This window comes from Ambystoma mexicanum, chromosome 3p (genome assembly GCF_040938575.1).
Source record: "Ambystoma mexicanum isolate Mex_15411 chromosome 3p, UKY_AmexF1_1, whole genome shotgun sequence".
Lineage (NCBI taxonomy): Eukaryota > Metazoa > Chordata > Amphibia > Caudata > Ambystomatidae > Ambystoma > Ambystoma mexicanum.
In genome coordinates, this window is record NC_090925.1 from 344055881 (window position 1) to 344074955 (window position 19075).

At 45.4% G+C, this 19075-nt stretch overlaps 1 protein-coding gene across 1 annotated transcript in view; it reads right to left on the bottom strand.

The window, feature by feature from the left end:
* The window catches only part of RBCK1 (RANBP2-type and C3HC4-type zinc finger containing 1), a 629308-nt gene that overhangs the window by 331166 nt on the left and 279067 nt on the right, over nucleotides 1-19075 (bottom strand). The window contains exon 7 of the mRNA XM_069650952.1: nucleotides 12404-12577. Within this exon, the coding sequence (XP_069507053.1) occupies nucleotides 12404-12577 (174 nt within the window). The remainder of the gene's footprint in view (nucleotides 1-12403; nucleotides 12578-19075) is intronic.

A 19075-nucleotide genomic window follows, 5' to 3' on the forward strand; every position in this document is an offset into this window, starting at 1 on the left:
TCATGCTCCGCGTTTTATCCGTGTGGGGAAGTGTGATGGAAGTCAGGTGTGTGTAATCATCAGTAATTGCCTGACCATTGTAGTGGGACACTTCGGGTATACGGCTCAGGTGTTAGTCCGTTTTCTTTCACAGAGAGCTGTCTGTGGGAAAGTGTTTGTGTCGGAAAAGGGGGCGGGGGTTTGCATTCCTAAGTATCCTAACTGGATCCAAAAGCGATGGCCGTGTCCTGGCCACCTGGATGACAGATTCCCAGGCACTAGCGGGAGCGACACCTTCAGGTTTCTCACAGTACCCTAGCTCAGGTTTCCCCTTTTGGCTGCGGGATGTTCCATCGTGGGCTGCTCTTCATCCTCCCATCGTCCTCACTGAATAGACTGGATATCCCCTTACTGGGACAGATACTTTCTATTTTTTCTGCTTCCAGTCTAGTGTTCCTGGTTGTAGCATCTTGAGATAAGGCTCTGGCATCCAGAAGGTTGGTGGGACACCACTACTGCACCTTTGCTCATCATTTGGGCTATCTAGGGTCATCTACACGCTTGCCCACTCAGTTTTGCCCTCCAAGCCATATGGCTCTGCTTGGTCAGCCTCTTTTGCCTTCAGTCGTAGCTTTGGCCCCCGACTGGTGGGTCACCATCTTGGGCAGGTAGATTATTCTTTTTGGCTGTCATTGATCTGGTGATCATGTCCCTGGGTGGTCAGATACTGTCAATGGCCCTGCAAAAGATAATGTCTACTTACCGGATTGTTTTGCCATTCCTGTACCATGTTCTCTGAAACTTGCACAGTTAGTACTTCTGCTGGATCGTGGGCTGGTGGGTCATTCTTCTGACTTACCCTCAGGGGTTACCCTTGGTCCATGGTAGTGGGTATCTGCAGGACCACCTACTACTGCGGTTTGCCATTGACTAACATTGGCCATAATCCTGCTTTGCTTCCTTACTTTTTAGCTCTTCAGGATCTTGAACCTGGAACTCTTCAAGACTGTCTGCTAGTGTCCCTTGTGGTTGGTTGCTGGCTTTCAGCACCTTTGTGTAGAACAGAGACTTACCTGACTTTTCCCCATAAACTGGATTTGTCCCGTTTAGTCCCATGAGGAACTTTGCTAACCCCTTTTCCTACGTCTAGGATCTATATGTATATTTGTATCATTCATGCTGCTATGTATTAGAGGCGAGGGGAATTATTGGAACTGTCCCCATATAGCCTTTTGGGCCCTGAATAGGACTCTGTAAATGTGCTTTACTGTTATCTAGGGCCTTTTGTCCCCATCCCTAACCCTTACATGCATTGTGCCTCCCACCAGGTAGAGTGCATGCATTTAGCTTGCGAGTGGGTATAGTCTGTATATGGCCCTTTACTGTTTATATACATACACTGGGGTCTTACAGTTTGTTGTCCTTACAGATATTCTATGTGTGGTTTTCATAATAATGTGTATACTTTTCAGTATGCCAATGTAGTGTATGCTCAAGGGGTTAGTATTGCAGCTAACTGTACTTCACTACCAGCCTACCTCCAATCTGGAATTAAGCCGGACTGCTCTGCCACAGCTACAACTTTAGGCATGTTGGTCTTTCTTTTGGTTCGATACCATGTCTTGGCTTTTAGTTAGATGGTTTATACCCCTCACCAGAAAAATATCCCCAACAACAGTTGAGGGATATTCTGAAGATACCAAGAACTGAGATGGTTTAATGGAGCCAGATTCTATCCAATAGCAGACTCCCATTGTCCCATATGTTACCATGTGCATCATCAGGACCCCCTCTCTCTGGGCACCCATCTAGCATCTATTGAAGGTAGTGATCCCTGGAAGGAATATTTGTGTCCAGTGGTTGACCTCAACTCTAGATCAGAAGCTAACTAACGCTTCTCTTTATGAAAGAACTGTACTTTGCATGAACTGCGCATAACCAATGACCTGCACTGATATAACATACATCAACTATACCTCAGTCTGGACAGTCCACTCATTCAAAGGGATAACTGTTGCGCTGCAATCTCGCCCATCCTGCTCCTCTCCAGGGACTGAAGCCTCTATTGCTGGACTACTGCTACCGGTAGGTGCACCAAAGAAACAGGAAGGAGCCACTCAATGACCAGGGTTCAATTGGGTTCTTTCTACAACAAGCCCTTTCTTGATTACTCCTGCAACATTTCACGACAACCCATAAGTGATCCAACGTGAGACTACTTCAACGACCTCCACACAAGATTGATTAGAAGACAGAATGCTCTAAACCAGGCCTCAACATGTGCACTTGCCACTAGCATTTGACGAGGGATAATTGACATTTAGTGAGTAAGAAATCGTTTACTGTATACTTTTGGAGAACTGAGGGGACCAAGTGCCTTTTTATGGTATGCAGTGATAAGAATCGTGGCAAAAATGTCACCTGAATAAAAAATCACGGCGACCCGTTAAAGGTGTACCCCATTACACCATTTAAGGGGGGCAGGGGTATCCCCGCCTCCTCGCCTTAAATGGTATAATGGGTCCGGGGGTGTGCTCTTGTATAGGTTCCAAAATGTGCAATATTACATCAAGAGCTCATTTTTCCGCCTCTTGGGGTCCATAACACGAGATTTTATTTGGGGGCGGGGCAGGCACAGAATAGCACACTCCACACTAGTTCTGCAACACGCTCAAGGTGGAACCCAACTCCCGCACTTCGAAAAATATTACTTAGCAGCCCAGCTTAGCTTTGTGTCCAAATGGCTAGCTGACGAGATCACATCCGAGACTCCCCTGCTACAGTCCCTGATTCCTCCACTGCAACTTAAAGAACTCATTTGGGCGCCACAACACCTGCTGAAAGACACACCCTTCATAGCCACTCTGGGGAAACAAATCTGGCATAGAACGAAATCACTAAGGAATCTAACACACCTGTACTCCCCAGAGATACCACTGATCTGGGACCTGTGTAGGTCAGACTTGGACTTGTTACATCTCAGGACCTGGGAGAAGAAGGGGGTTTACACGTGGGGAGATCTCTATGAAGAAGGCTCCTTTAAAGAGTTCAACACACTACACAATGTAGACGGAATACCCACCAGTCAATACTTGTGGTACCGAAAGATACGCGAAATAGCAAGACACAAATGGGACACCTGGCCAGAAGAACCTGAGTCTGATCCTCTCACAACTTTATTATATAACCTAGGCGAGGGGCAACGGCCGGTCTCCCAAATATACAGCCACCTCAACGATAATCCCAACCCAAAGGGAGAGGCCCTGAAAAACAAATGGGAAACGGACATTGGCCGAGAACTCTCGGAGGCAGAATGGTCCAGGGCGCTAATATTCCCTAAGGCTGTGTCGAGAAACCACAGATTCCGCTTTATACAACTAAATGTCCTGCATCGGACATATCTCACCCCGCACAGACTGGCGACATTCAACAGGAATGCGAGCTCCGACTGTCCATGGTGCAGGGCAGAAGGGGCTGACCTCACACATATGTTCTGGAAGTGCAACAAAGTACAATCCTTCTGGGCAAAAGTCAAGCTAACACTTGAGAAGGCAGGAGCCTCCAAATACAGATGGACTCCTGAAGAATGCATCCTAGGAACGTACTCTAGACCGGCCAAACTTAAGCACATGGTGAAACTAATGGACCTATCGTGCCTTCTGGCCAAAAGACATATCGCCATGTCCTGGAAAAAACCAACAGGCCCCAGACATGGCGCCTGGCACAGCGAACTTATCAGATGGGCCGATGCAGAAACTAAGGCTTGGGAGGACAGCGTTTCCAAATCTACCGATGACTCCAGCTCCACCCTAGAAGCATGGAGGGAGATAGTTAGAACTATCACATACCCCTCGGACGATAAACCCCCGTGAACAGGCACTAGCTAGATTGTGCTGAACTGCAAAACCTAGAAACTCATGTGGGAGGCCCCCAAACACCTATGGAAACTGCTGCACTCAAGAGCCCCCCCCCCCATACCACCCTCTACAGAAGCCTTGGCAAAAGCACGAAGAAGACTAGATGCGGAGACGGTTTATGTTAATGTTATTGGTTTACTGTTTATTGTTTGGAACACCCCCCCCTCTTCCCTGCGCCCTCCCTCTCCCCTCTCACTCTCTATCCTCCCCCCCTACTTTCCCCCCCCCCCCTTTTTTCTTTTCGCCCTTCCCCCCCTCCTCCCATCCCCCCCTCACCTTTGTTCACTAAGATATTACTGCAAAGAGTTAGCTTCATTTGGCACGATTGACCGGCTATGTGCTACTGATTTTATGATAAATGCCAATAAACAAATTTGAAAATAAATAAATGGGTCCGGGGGTGTCTTTTACATGTCCCGCATCCTTTACATGGATTGCGGCGGCAAAACCACTGCCTTTTTGCTGCAATATTTTGTGTTCACGCCCATTTTTTAAGCGATTTTAACACATGGGGCGTCATCACGACCCAGGCGGTAACCATGGTGCTATTTGCGCCATGGTGCCTCCAAAACCCTACCAATACCACCATGGTGAATGGAGCAATTACCACCCCATTCCAAGGTTGGTGGAGGCGGTAATTCCACATTCACCATGGCCCTTCCCCATTCCCATTTTTGCCCCCATAGGGCTCAATGGGAATGGGGAAGGCGGTAATGACGTACTGCAAATTGCGGTACCGTTATTACCTCTAAAGTCCCTTTGCGGGTCCCATCCTTAACGGCTGGTTTTACCAGCCGTTAAGGGAGGACCCGCAAAGGGAACTCCTAGTAGGGTGGTAAGGGATTACCGGTACCGGTGCCCTTACCGGTACCGGTAATCCCTTACCGCCCGGGTCGTAAATAGGCCCATGGTACCCTTTTTGTGCATAGCTAGTAGCTTGCAACTTAAAATGTTGACACCTGCTATAAGCCACACGTGCTAGATATCTCTTCAACCATCTGCTGTTTTATTATAGCCGTGAAATACTAAATGCAGTCATGTGACAGAGCTCATGCCAAAGTTGGGAGAGCCACAGAGTTTCTCCTAGCAACTTGGTAGGCTTGTGATGGATATTAATAATGTCTTTTCGAGAGAGACAAAGAATGTAATTAGAGTGGTGTGTGTGTGTGTGCGTGCATGCGAAAGGTGTGCTAGAGCTCTATGAGAGAGAAAGAGGTGTGAGAAATGTCTGAGAAAGAGGTGCAGGAGAGAGACAGAGAGGGAGACCTCACTAGAACTAATGCAATGGTTTCCTAGCGCAAAGCTTTACAGAATCACTCTTTGCAGGACTCAAGAACAATGAGGTGTTTTGGGTTTGGAACTAAAAACATGGCTATAAAACAGGTTTGATGAACAAGCAGAAGCTGTATTGCAGTAAAATAAACAAAAGAAATGTATTGCACATTCCTTGGAAAGGTATCTTTATTTCCCAAAGCAGAGTCAGCCGAACATGATGAACATTCAAGACAAAAGAAAATCAATTATTCACTCTGGCCAGGTTTAATTACATGGACAGCAATAGGCAGGCAAACAAATGGAAACTAATACAAGTTGACAAATTCCTCTCAAAGTCAGTCAAAAAAGAGCATCTTTATCATATTTTATATTTTTGCGCCTAACAGCAAGGGCCAAAAAAAGGCAGCCTCAATCTACATCCCTAAGACGTTATGGTCCGTTTTAGGAGACCAATTCAGCAAGTGTTCCAGAAATGTTCACGGTATTTTAAACAAGGCATGCAGGCAAAGCAGCAGGTACAAATAAACATACCATATCATCGGCACAACAGTAACAGGAAAATGGAAGCTAGACAATTCCATTCAGAGAAAAAAACCAAGTATCACAAATTCAAAAACGGGATGACATGCAAAAGCAGCCAAATAGTCTCCCTTCCCTTACTTGCCCTCACACCCATTTCCTCCCTCTGGCTCTCATGAATGTGGAGACACCTTTAGGAAACCAAATGACAGCGAGATCCAAGATCTGTTATGTTGCTGGGTTTATACCACGCCGGCTGCCATTACGGTAGTCTCTTGTTGGCGATCTGTCCGACTTGAAAAGCAATGGGGGCTGGGTTTGGTTAGCAGGCAAGGGGGAAATGCAAGATAGCAGTTTTGCTGTTGCATTCACGCACTGAGTTAAGCAGTTCCTTGATTTACACGCAGGTCTACTTCTAGGTGGTTTATGTCGAGAGCTTTGAGGGATTGGTGTCCAGAGGGGAACCATGTGCTTCTATGTTGATCTAATGTGAGGTAGCGATCTGGTGTTTGAGGTCTGTTGGGACAGATGTTTAACTGCCATGTATGAGTGGCTTAGTTGGTATGCATATTGTGTGTTAGAACACAGCATTTGAGCGTACTAGTGCAGGAAGCAGTGAGTTGTGGCAAAAATTGCCATGTGGATAACCCATTCAGTGTGACCGTGCCAATGTCCTGGTAGTGCTGCACATATCGAGCATGTGCTAGGAGAAAACCTCAGTCACCCTGTATTGGGCTCGTATCTTTGACAATTGACAACTTGCCGTATCCTGTCTTGAGTGGAGAAAGACTGGGAAGACACACTGGAGTAGGCAGCAGTGCGAACCAAGTCAAGAGTGGAGTGAAATCGCTCTAGGGGGCAATTACAGTAGAGGCGCCCAGGAGCAAATCGCAATTGGGTAAAGATACAGTGGGTAAAAAAAGCAAGCGAATTCACTGATGGGGCCAAAGAAAACAGTAGCTCTAGTGTATTTTGCAGGGATTGTTGCGCCATCGAATGGTCCCTGATTTAGATGAACTAATCGTGCATGTATGGGTACATGCAGGAATCAAAATAAAGATGTTATGAGCAAGAGATAAAATCAACTCTTGGGTATCTGTTATCATGGAATGAGCAGGAGCTACATCTGGGGAACAAGGAGCTAGTGCATAGTGTGCCACAAACCCAACTTCCACGAGATGCAAGCTATCATTTTTTCTCCATTACATACGTCTTGTTATGCTTTACATGCCTTCTAGGTATGTTCTAATACAGATTTAAGCACTTTGTCAAACATTCAGTTAATGTTACAAAAGTATGTTTGTATGGCACCAGGAATCAAAAGTACTTCCAAGTTTCCTTTTGGTGGCATGCTAACCAGACTCTATTAGGGCACAACTAGGAGCTATATAGCTCCCAACAATTTCGAACCCTGTATATTTTTGTATCACATCCTGGCACAGGAAGACTGACAGCTGCCACAACCTTGGTGAAGACTCAAGGCAAAGATGAGACCAGATCAATGGCTCTTGACCTTTGTGGACTCTGCTTTGCACCAGATGTATCCACACTGCTTATAAAATATGGTGTCAAAGGGGCAATGCAACTACAGATGTATCCACACTGCTTATAAAATATGGTATCAAAGGGGCAATGCAACTACAAGGTGCCACATATGTTCATTGATATTCTCAGTGTTTTAATTATGTATATTTGAGCCCAGCCACATCATTGCCAGTATTCGTTTGACACATTTGCACACATTGCCTAGTTTACTGTATGCCAACTTAGTAAAATTACATACTACCTACTTTGCAGATGGTAGAAGGTTTTTTTCTCCATTATTATAATATACAGTCTATGCCCAGTTAGCACATCATGTGCTGTTTCCAATAAATTCCGTTAATCCATAATTGCCTTAACTTTACTATCCTTTCCAAGAAGGTTTTAGCTTTCAATGCTGGAAACATCATAGGTCAATTCTCTCCATGAGCAGCAGAGTGACAGTCTGGGGTGGACAATGCTGTAAATACTCTGCCCACCGCAGACGGGACACACTCAGACCCTCCCGTAACCAGCATGCGAGACAACAATAGCAACATCCAGGTAGGGTCTGTACAACTCTTCTTTCTGGAACCTCTTTGAGGCTGATGGACACTGCTGGTCTGGGAGCCAAGATGAGCCAATTTACCCTGGTATTAGTGCTGAATCAGTGACCATGTGTGCGTTGGTTGGATTAGCAAGGCCGTCACTAGATTTGGCTACATTTCACACTGGCACAATCTCGGAATTTGTACATGTAGCGCGATGGCACACCTCACACACATATGCTCTGGTGAGAGCATTGGTTTACATCTACACGATTTGCTTGTCCACAAGAGCACTGCAAAGGAACAAACTGATTAATTGCACCTGTATTGCTTGTTTCTGCCCTAGCAGGATGACCAAATATAGCTGGTCTGAACCCTAGTGCAGTCAGAACATTTGCTCCACTGTGTCAGCATCGGAACAAACACAAGTGCAAGTATGGTAATTTTGTCAGCCGTAACACTTGTGCAAATGCTTCCACTGCACTACTGAGAAGACCTGTGTAAATCTGGATACTGCACTGGCGTTACCTCTAGCAATGTTTGCCTGCCATCAACACAGTCCCAGATGAAACACTATGTAGTTCCAGATCAAACGATTTACAACTTCAGTTTATACCCAGTATGCACAGTCCTAGTTTTTCCCATATTACCTATACAAGTATAATCTCAGTTTGACAAACCCACTAAGCTCCCAGTCTGTTAACTCCACTGCACTCTAGCTGACAACCTAGTATATTCCATGTCCGCCGTCCAATTCATAAATTGCTGGTATGCTTAAAGCTTGCAAAATCACATTAGATGAAGTGTCACAGTCCTGGTATATTCCCAGTTTGACCCACACAGTTTATTCTACCAAAGTGTGTTACATGTTTGACTATCTCTGTAAAATGCCATTTTGTACAGCTTGAGAATGTACTCCATTCAAACACTGCGACTGGGAAAGAAGGGATGAGACCATGGGATGAATCACAAACTGTACAGGGTTCGCACTTGCCCCCTATGGATTTAGGACCATGAGGTGGTAACCAATCAGCACGAACACTACACAAACGTCTACATATCACATGAAATTCATAAAACAAAACAAATGTACCAGGACTGTATGCTTCCATGTCCTAAATTGGAGGTGTGTGAATTTTAGTGGGGATCCAAGAATGTGGTGACCCTGTGAGATTTCTTTTTGGGAGATCCATACATTTTGTGAAACCCAACTGCTGGAAGAACCTGGGCAGCTACTAGCAAATCAGCTTCCCATGTGCTGGCAGCACGTCCAGCAATCCACATGACCAAACACGAAAATCCAATCTGTATCCAGCACATACATAAACCACCAGACAACCAATGACTTTCAATCCGGTTACTGAATTACTACAGGAGTGAGAAAGTATGCAATGACTTAAGGCAATTTAAATTTGATGCAACTATAAGCAGAGAGCCTGTGACATGGCCCTAAGTTTAAATGTGACAATGTATCTTAGTGTGCTTGGCCGTGAGTTTGAATGCAAGGCTGCCTCAGCATGCAAATTGGCAGGGAAGTGGACATGAAGGTCTCAGCGTGCCTATAAATGTATAGCTAGTTCTGCTGAATTCAGTTTGGAATCACGTTGTTCATGTGGCATGCTGGATTAGGGGTTTGGCACTGAACTGGTCCAAAGCACCCTGCCCATACTTGCATGGTACGCAACAGGGATGGGTTATGCATGTGCTTTTCATGGTCGGTATACCCAGAGAGGAGCTTTTTACCTGCCAGAAATGAGCCTTGCAACCATTTCTTCAGGCGATCAATCTACAACTTCAGGGGGCACCCAGAGGATGGCCACAAGAAGCATGTGATTGAGGTTTGTTTAAAGATACCAAAAGCCTGAATTAACAGAAATCCTGCACCAAGTAAGCCTTGTCTTAGCACTGTAAGGGGTCAAGAGTAAAGACTCGGACGCAGCACAGATTTCAGTTTGGAATAGAACTTTTATTGTCAAAATAATAAGAGGGGTTGGAGAAATCCTATCTATCCCTAATCCTACGAGGGGTTTCCCTGCCTTAACAAAACTAAGGAAAGTCTGTGTCAGGATGTTAAACCAAAGAGTGTCCCATGTCCAAAACCCTAAACCAACCCTTACAGGCTACACTCAATGTAACGTGCAACTTAGAAATTTCTGTAAGCTATATACTTGGAGCTTTCTTTCAAAGTTCCAAACAAGGTTCTAAGGTGCAGAAAAGAAGAAAGGGAATACAAATGCACCAGGAAAGGGGTCTTCCCTTCCCCTAGATTTCTGCTGGTGATTCAAATGTCACTATATCACAGTTCCAGTTCGTTCAAGGGGGAACACTCTTCCCTTGAATCTCCTTTCAACACATAGTTCTGTAAAACATATTCAGTTCCTCACTCTCTGGATCTCCATTAGCCTTACAGGGTATGGTTCTTCCCGTCTGCATTTTACTGTCGCTGTTTTGCAATTTCAAGGAGAGATTTTGACCTGTGAGCTTTCTCACTCCTTTTCCTACCCCTGGTGTACTCTTCTGCCACGGTATTGGCACTTTGTTAATTATCCTCAAAAGGGGTATGGTTGTTGTCTTTTGTGCTGGTTAGCACTGTCCCACAATTTCAGGGCAGGGTTTTTACCCACAAGTTCTCTCACTTCTCTTCTTACCCCTGGTTTACTCACCTGCCATTGTATTGCAGTGGGTACGATGTCCTTTCATCGCAGGATTTTTTTTGCAGGGTTTTTTACCGCACATTTTTTTTCTAAAAACCCATCAAATATTTTAGGGGGGGTTAGTAAATTTATATATATGTGGTGTGGGTGTTTGGGAATAAATACAAATGAAAGGAAATGGGTGTTTTTGGGGGGACCCCCCCAAAAATAGTAAAAAAATAATTTGATGGTTTTGTTCATTAAAAAATACATTTTAAAAAGAAAATCGCAGTAAAAAACCCAGCGAAAAAACATCCCGCGATGAAATGACAAGGAACCATTGCAATTGGGCGCGGGTCACAGACTCGCACACTGCCTGGCTGGCTTTTCTGCCAGGGCTTTTTCTGTCCTCTCATGGGTGCGAGTTCCAGACTCACTGTTTGCTTGGTTCACTATGCTGGCAGGGCATTTCCGTTCTCCATTCACTCTCTCTTGCATCCAGGAAATTATGTCTTTCAAGTATTGGATCACCAACACTTTCCTAACAATGTTCGCATTTGTATCAATTATTTAATTTCCTTTTCTTAGGCTCTCTCGCACTGTTAACGGTACGCAGTATTTGCCCTGAAGCGCCCTGGTATCCTATTTGCCCTCTCTGGGCTTACCGGTCTTCACTGGCAGCTTTGGCGTTCCTAGCGTCTTTTCGTCTTCTCTGCTCTCAGCCCACTGACTGGGAGTGCATCCTGTTAGCCGCTTGGTTCCTACTTGGCCTTCCTCTGCTTCTGGCGGCTTCAGCTGTGTGTGGCAATAGTGCAGCGAACTTCTCTCGGCTCTGTCTCTCTGCATGGCGTTCTCGTCAACCTCTGTGCCGCTTCCTGCAGTTTGCTCGCCTCCAGTGTCCCAAATAGTGTCAGAACAAGTTGGATTTAGCTGTAGTTTCCCCTTCCCACTCTTGTTCTGTTCAGCTGTGTCAGTTTTAAACTCCCGGAATTGGTTAGCATTTTCCAAAGACTAGAAAGCTGTGTTGGCTTACCGCTTCTGGTCATCCTCATTACTCCATCCCACATCCTCGTCTCAGTACTATAAAGGGAGGGGGAAGATACATAAGACTGTTGGCTATACAAACCTGGGAATCCTCCATCTACATTGCATCAAGCCATACATGAATGTTGTAAAGGTTCATGGGTGTCTTTAAGAGTTAGAGATGAAGCATTTTTCAGACCCAGTATTGTTCTGTTGCCCTGGATTTTGTACCCCCAACCCCTACATGGTCCTCCCGCAGATAGCCACCCCCAGGTTCAGAGTCAGGTAGCTTCTGCCTTTACCTGGCCATTTAAGAGAAGCTTCCCTCCAGGGAATCAGTGACGATATTGCTAGATTCGTCACAGTACTATCTCTGCCAAGTCATTGACGATAGGTAGAAATGATTTTTGATTAACAAGTTCACATGATTTTACCCTTTTAAAAAATATTTGTGTACGATTATTTCATGGAAGTGATGGTTTCAGAATAAAGTACAGACTGGGTGATACTAGTCTCCACTACTTGTTTCCAGGGCCTATGGATCTCTTCTGTGCAAACTAGCATCAAGACTAATATGCTTTTCTGGAGTGTTATTATAAGAGTGATTTTGCTTAAGAAAATATATTTTGCTGGACCTTCCTTACTGTTGTACTGTTGTGTTACAATGACTGAAGCCATACCTTGGCATGGAGTGCATGCCAGTCACTGTGCGATTGTAACAAAGAAATTACGCAGTCTACTTTTGCCCTTTCAAGCACTGTCTACGCAGAGTTGGGGTTATCTATGCTATCCCGGTCACTGCAGATTAGTTCAGCACGACACTAACCAACACAGCAAGCAAAACATTGTCGCCCGAATAGACAAAACTGAGAGCCTATTCCATTGGCGAAACAATACGCACATGCGCCAGTGATCATTGTACTTTGTGGCAATACTCAGCAGCTTTTACTACCATTCAACAACTCTCCTTCCTCTCACTACCTCTCACCTGTTCATACTGCATCATAGCCAGCTCTTCGTTATGTAGTCTTGCAAGCTCTTCCTCGTCAGGCTTGTATATGTCTGGTACTGTATAATTTGCAGGTCGCTCTGTAGAACACATCATGCAGCCTGGTCGCGTGGGTTTGTTGATATAAGTACACTCTGGGCAAGCCCAGCCAACCTAGCCAACACAGACAGGAAAAAAGGACTTTAAAGCAACATACTACAAGAGTTCGTACTCAAAACATTCTCTCCCCAAAGTCCTACCACAATAGAGAACACAACTGAATCACAAGGGCATAGAGCACTGCAGTCCTATCAGCACAGGCACAGATTTACAACCACTTTTTGTGGGAGAGAAAACTGGGGAGGACAATGGATTGGGCCAACTGCATCATGTCGAACGTAGCTGGAAACATAGCCCTGGTGCCTCCAAAAAAGATCATAAATACCTAGAAATATCTGCATGGAGAACAATGTTTAAATCTTTTTTAGAGGGACCGGTCAAGGTGGGTGATGGGGTGGCATTCTAAAGCTGCAGATCAAGGACTTCCTTTCCCACTTTTATAATCTTCCAGTAATTCAGAAGCTTTTCCAACAGATACTCTGTTTTCTCATGATAAACCCAACTTCGGTTCTCCTCTACTATCAATACATATAAACAGGATTTAGACCTTCTTCAGAATCCAGAAATACTCTCACCACCTGCCTACAAACTGAGTGAGAAAATGCTAATTTCCTGGATATTTGTCCATATAAACCAATCCATTCCAATTTCGAGGTCATCTGTCATACCTACAGGGAACAATATAGTAACAAGTAGTAGAGATTCTGACATATGGCACTGGATGTGAAAGGTACTCACTTGACTCGTACACAATATTATTTAAGAATGTTTTCGGATATCTGGTCAACCACGACATCTAATATGAACACTTCTCCACAAGCAGTAATTAATATTAGCATATGCAGATAATCAAATACCTCCATCCACTATAGACTTACAGTTATACCATTGTTACTGAATGCAGATTTCTAGAAATATTGCATGCTCTCTCTGAATATTCACATGCATTATTTACAACTTTTTAAAAAGCTATTACTGTCCTACATTTTGGGGATGGAAAATGTACTGTAGTGTATCCTATAGCTTTACAGTCCTTTTAAATGCATAAAATCGTCCTTTTTTGCCTGTCTGCATTACACTGCAAAAGGATGAAAAGCTTGGTCCCCTTCTTTCACACTCAATACCTTAATGCACTCACATCCACCTCTTCAACAATCTCCTCAGCCCTCCCCTCCAACTTCTGCTCTCTGGCGTTTGGTCTCTCGGTCCACCACCTGCTCTCCTGACGTCACCTGAACACTGCACAGCCATAGGTCTGAGTGCAGGGCTTTTATAGACCCGCCCTTTCGTCCTTTCTGATGTTCCCTCGCCCTTTCTCCTTGAAATTTCCATGTCATTTTATATACTTAACTAGGACTCCTCTTTAGTGTTAAGCACTTGGTATATGCCCTAATTCTTATACACCATCATAAAGTGGCTCATTATTTATTCTCATCTTTACGCTATTGTACAGGCACCATTCATGGGAATGCCTTTGCCATCTGTTAATGTGTTATTGTAAGCCAATTCTGTTTGATATTAAGATCCCTGGTCTTCTAATAAATGCAAATACAAAAAATGGGTCGCCCGTTTCGCCAGTCTGCTGTGGCCAATCTCTCTCGGTACTTTTTCCCAGAGGCTGGATTTTCATGGCAAATGTTTTGAAATCACTTCTTGGCTCACCACACTTTTTGTATGTCAGCATTTGTTCTGTTATTATGGTGGGAAGCTGGATTCAAACATGCTGTTCTCCCTCTTCCAGCCGAGTGCAGTCTATGGCTTGATGGGTGCTAAGTGATCAATGGTGGTGTGAAACTAGCAGCAAGTGTGCTGTTCCACACGTTCGGCTCATTCTGGGAAATAAGTGCCGTCTTGCCACCTACCCCAGGTTGGGAGGGGTCCCCACCTGTCCTTAGCAGGGTTACGGCATGGATTCTGTCACATAATAGTGATGGAATACCATGTGTGGTAAATACCCCATAGGCCATAACCTGGCGGGTAGTAAAACTAGATGTATTAAGAATATGGTCTGGTTTCACCATTCCCGGCCTTCTGATAATATGGGAACAGGTATTTTATACTGTCAAATGATTGGGTAAAATCCCAAGATACTATATCAGTGGTTCATACTGCTTATAAAAAATGTAAGCCTAAAGCCCTCTTTGCACTGAAAGAGAGTCTTACTAGCATCAAGTATATGCACGAGGAGAATCACAGAGCCACGGGTCTACTCTGACTATATGTCTTACCATCTAACCCATGCCCACTATTAATATTTCCCAATACCCCATCAAATGTGACATCTGCAAGGGTGCAGAATTACGAGTCTTGACACAATTGTGGCAGTCAAAGACTTTTAAATAAATGAAAATAAAGGAGGAAAAACCCTAACTATCCCTAATACTAAGAGGGGTTTCCCAGCCTCAACTAAAAATACTATGGAATCTGTCAGGATGTCCAAAGTAAAGAGTCTACTGTCCTGTGTCAAAATCCTATTTCCTTCCCTTACACTTTAAACTAAACTAAACACCTGAGGGGTTTGCAGCGGCTCCACGTTGGGACTGTGCTCTGAGGGGATGTCTCTCTTCCTCAGGTCATAGTGCAGTTTGTAAACAACAAAGTTCCAAGTTGTCCAGGTTTCTCTAAATGTTACTCACCAGTTGCTGGACTGGTCAGGGCGTTGCTCAACCTTGGGATAAAACCGAAGAGCGAGCTGCTCCGGTAAGTATTCAGTCTAAGCTGGAGTGTACAATGGTACGATCCAGAACCAGACCTCCTCAACTCGAGGACCTCTTTAAGGCAACATACGCCTTTGCTGTATAAGAAAAAAGTTAGAGGAATCAATTACCCAAAAGAGTGGGGCAATCCACACCGCCAAACCCAGGCTGTAAGAAATAAATAAAAGCACAATTATACGTCACTGACTTTGGACATCACTGCATTAATTCAAGTTCAGACCAAACAACAGTACCTGAAGGAAGGGTTTGATAGGGCTCTATGGCAACTACGGGTGGTTAGTCTGGGACCAGGAATACTGGAAACAAAGAAAGGATAGGTAAGAATGATGACCTATTGATTCCCAGGAAAACAAACACCAATGACCCCAGGCTTACCCAATAGGTGTTTTCAGGAGGGAACGTACTAATCAACGGTAGGAAAAAATAACAAACAGGAAGGATAGCATAGGAAGACTAGCCAGAACGGAACGAGGGTCGCAACCTAGGTCCGGGATGGTGCACTACAGGAGAGCGTTCCGAAAGTGCACGGTTGCTGGTGAAAAGTGTCCCAAACACAGTAGTTCACACGATAGTTCACTGGGAAGTTCTGGTAACTTCAAAACACAGGAGTGTTCGAATCCGTCTATAACGTGCTTCGGCATGAGGTTGTTGAGCAGCACAGAGACTTGACAGCCGGAGAGGCGGGTAGGCAGGCAGGCTTACCTTAAGGAACAAAGGCAGCGTGGGGGCTCAGCAGGTAGGCAGAATCGCTGCTGAGGAAGCCGCTGCAAAGTGCGGCGCGCTGGCATGGTGGCTGGCTTAAAAGAACGAAGGCAGCGTGGGGGGCTCGGCAAGCAGCCGGGACGACTGCCGAGGAGCCGCTGCAAGTGCGGCAAGCCAACGGGACGCCTAGCCACGGTCCCACTTGATATCCAAGGGTAATCCGATAGACAAGTCGAGAAATGTTCCGAGTTCAAAAAGTGGAAGAAATCTGGATCAAAGTAATGGTATGACAAACGCTAATTAGAAGCAGCGTTAAACCTTTGGCAATCGTATTTAAAGGAGGAGGCGTTACCTTACGCGTAGTGCACGTAATCGCCGTGCCATGTGACTACCCGAAACACGTGCAGCGGAAAAGCCACGTCTCCATGGTAACCTCCAGCGTTGCCAAACTGGAGATGCTTGGAGATGGGGAACGCGGCGGCGATTCATAACACTAAAACACAGTACACAGGAAATGTTCCTTTTTTTTTATCATAGTTGTCTTCACTTTAATTCCTTTGGCACATAAGCTTCTACAGCTCTTTGGCCAGGGGGATGACCCCCCCCCCCCATGTCCCAGTTCAAGGTGTTGGGGGAATTGCCCCCCCCCTAACCTTTCTCAGGTTTCTAGTTGCTCAAGTCTCTGTAGAGGGAATATCTCCCTTCTCCGGTCTTTCCCATGCTTCTGAAATAATATAATACTTGGCTGGGGAATGTCTCCCTTCCCCTGCCCTTTCTCAGGCTTCTTAGCAGTTTGTGTTGTGTGGGGAATCGCTCCTTCCCCTGGTGTCTTTACCTTTCGTTATGCACAGCCCAACTGGCTTATACCTCTGCCAGGTACTGAGACTATGAAGAGGTATTGTGGATCTTTCTTCCTTTTTATGGGTGCGGGTCCCAGACTTGCTTCTTTTGTGTGGTCGTCCTTCTGGATAGTGTTGATTCACTCTCCTGCCAGTACTATTGTGCGGCACAAGGTATGCAAATGCCTCTCCCCCTTGGCTAGGGTCACAGACCATATGTCTTCAGATTTCTTGTGGGTGGTGTTCCAGGCTCGCCTTGCTTTTGTGGCTTTCCCTTCTGGATAGACTTGATTCACTCTCTTGCCAAGTACTATCGTGCGACACAAGGTAAGCCAACACCTCTTCCCTTTGGTTAGGGTTCCAGACCCTGTATTCTTGACTTGCTCTCCCCTTTGGACTCTCCATCACCTTCTGGGGGCCCCAGCGCTTTCCCAACAACGTGCCCAGCTGCTCTCACGGACCGCGACTGTCCTGGGTCTTCCTTGCCATCGGCGATCAGCTGTGGGTTTTCCCCAACCCTTATGGATTCTCTCCGGGTTGAGGCGGCTCCGCAGTGTTACACTTCCCTTAGGTGCTGCGGTTCTCTCTTCTCTCGCTTTCCCACTGTAAGAAACGCCTGGTGCTTCTCTTGGTGGAATTGTCAAGTGGTTCACCCACTCCGGACCGACTCCGTAGCTGCCCACTCCCTTCCTAGTGCCCTGGGCTGCTTTCTTCTCTCCTTCGCAGCTCTTCCATGGAGGATCAGACGTATTTTGCAGTCCTGATTTCCTATTCATAGGTTTTTTAAGTGTCCACATTGAATGGAGTGGGTACCTTGGTTCTGCGGTATGCGCCTTATTCCTCTTCAGATCTTCGTCCCAGTGTTGCCAGGATTACTCTCCACTGGGTTAGGCGAGTTCTTCATCTCAGTTTCTTGATGTAATCCATCTAGGTAATTCCTACTCTTTCCCGTCTCAGTATGTCTTACAAGGACGGGATCCTCTACTTTACAGCAATACATAGAGGTATTGGGAAGTGCAGAGGTGAGTGTAGAGTAGGATTATACAGGAGGTAGGAGTGGAGGGGGGAATACTGCGTTCTCCCATAATAGTCACACTGGTCACATAGTCCCAAATTAGTCTCACTGGTCCCATAGTGGGTAGAGAAACCCCCTGAGTACCACCCCAAGGGGGGATATCCGGTAGCGATTTCACCTCCCTGGGCTTATGGAAGCCCCCCCGCCGCCATGGGAGCAGTGACAATAGCTTTGGATTTGTCACACATCACTTAAGAAATCTTCCATCTAATCTTCTTTTCGAGGCCTTACACCAGCAAAGCCATCTGCCATCTTGACGTCGTTTTCATCTGGCAAGAACTAGGAACCTGTAACATTATCTCACTATAGGAATACACAGAGTAGGCAAGTTTGAAAAGCTTGTATTGAGTGTTGAATTCCATTTTGCATCACTTAACACAACAGTTACCATAAGGGAAAAGCAGAGCATGTTGTGAAGAGAAACAAGGTGCGTTAACAGTATATACGCAGGGCTTACATGATTAGGTTTTATGTGCAGAGACGCTGGCATGTTTTTCTAGGACTCCTGAATATCCAGGGACAATAAGCGCAGCCAATATCCCCAGTGTGTTCAGAGCTTTTATCAGTAGCTCTCATCTGTAGGGGAACTTCATTGTCTATACTTCTCTGCATACAACAGTGTTAGAGCCCGCACCACAGGGCTCTATCGTATGTTAGGGGTCCACCACCCATGGTACTAGTCCTGTGGCGAGGTCTGCAATGCACACAAGAGAAAACAATGATATGGGCTCCCATCACTATCAATGCATGCTGTTACAGCTGGTTAGAGCTTTCATTCAAAGCTTGCAGATTGGCTAGAGCTGGAAACAGTGGGACAACCAACAGAGAAGTATGGACTGCAGGCTACTATTGGTGGTTAGAGCCTACATTCCACTCTTCCCGACTGTCTTAAGAGAAGAAAACACACTCTTATATAGCATAAAGTCCCACATTCAGGGAAGCATGGCCAGTAACAGCCCACCAGCCAGAGCCTGGCAGGCCAGAACGCAGGACTTAGAGCTATTAACACCCCAGGTATTCATCAGGGTGCTAATACAATTTTTCTTTCTTACTATGGGAAATCGGCTTTGTGCATGGATATAAACAAGATGGCAGGTGCAGGAAAGAATATAGTTTAAGTCCATTTACTATTTCCATGGCCATACGAAGAGGTCAGGACAACAAGCAGGAGGCTCCAGTGAGGGGGCAGACAGGTACAAGAGTGGATTATAGAAAACTA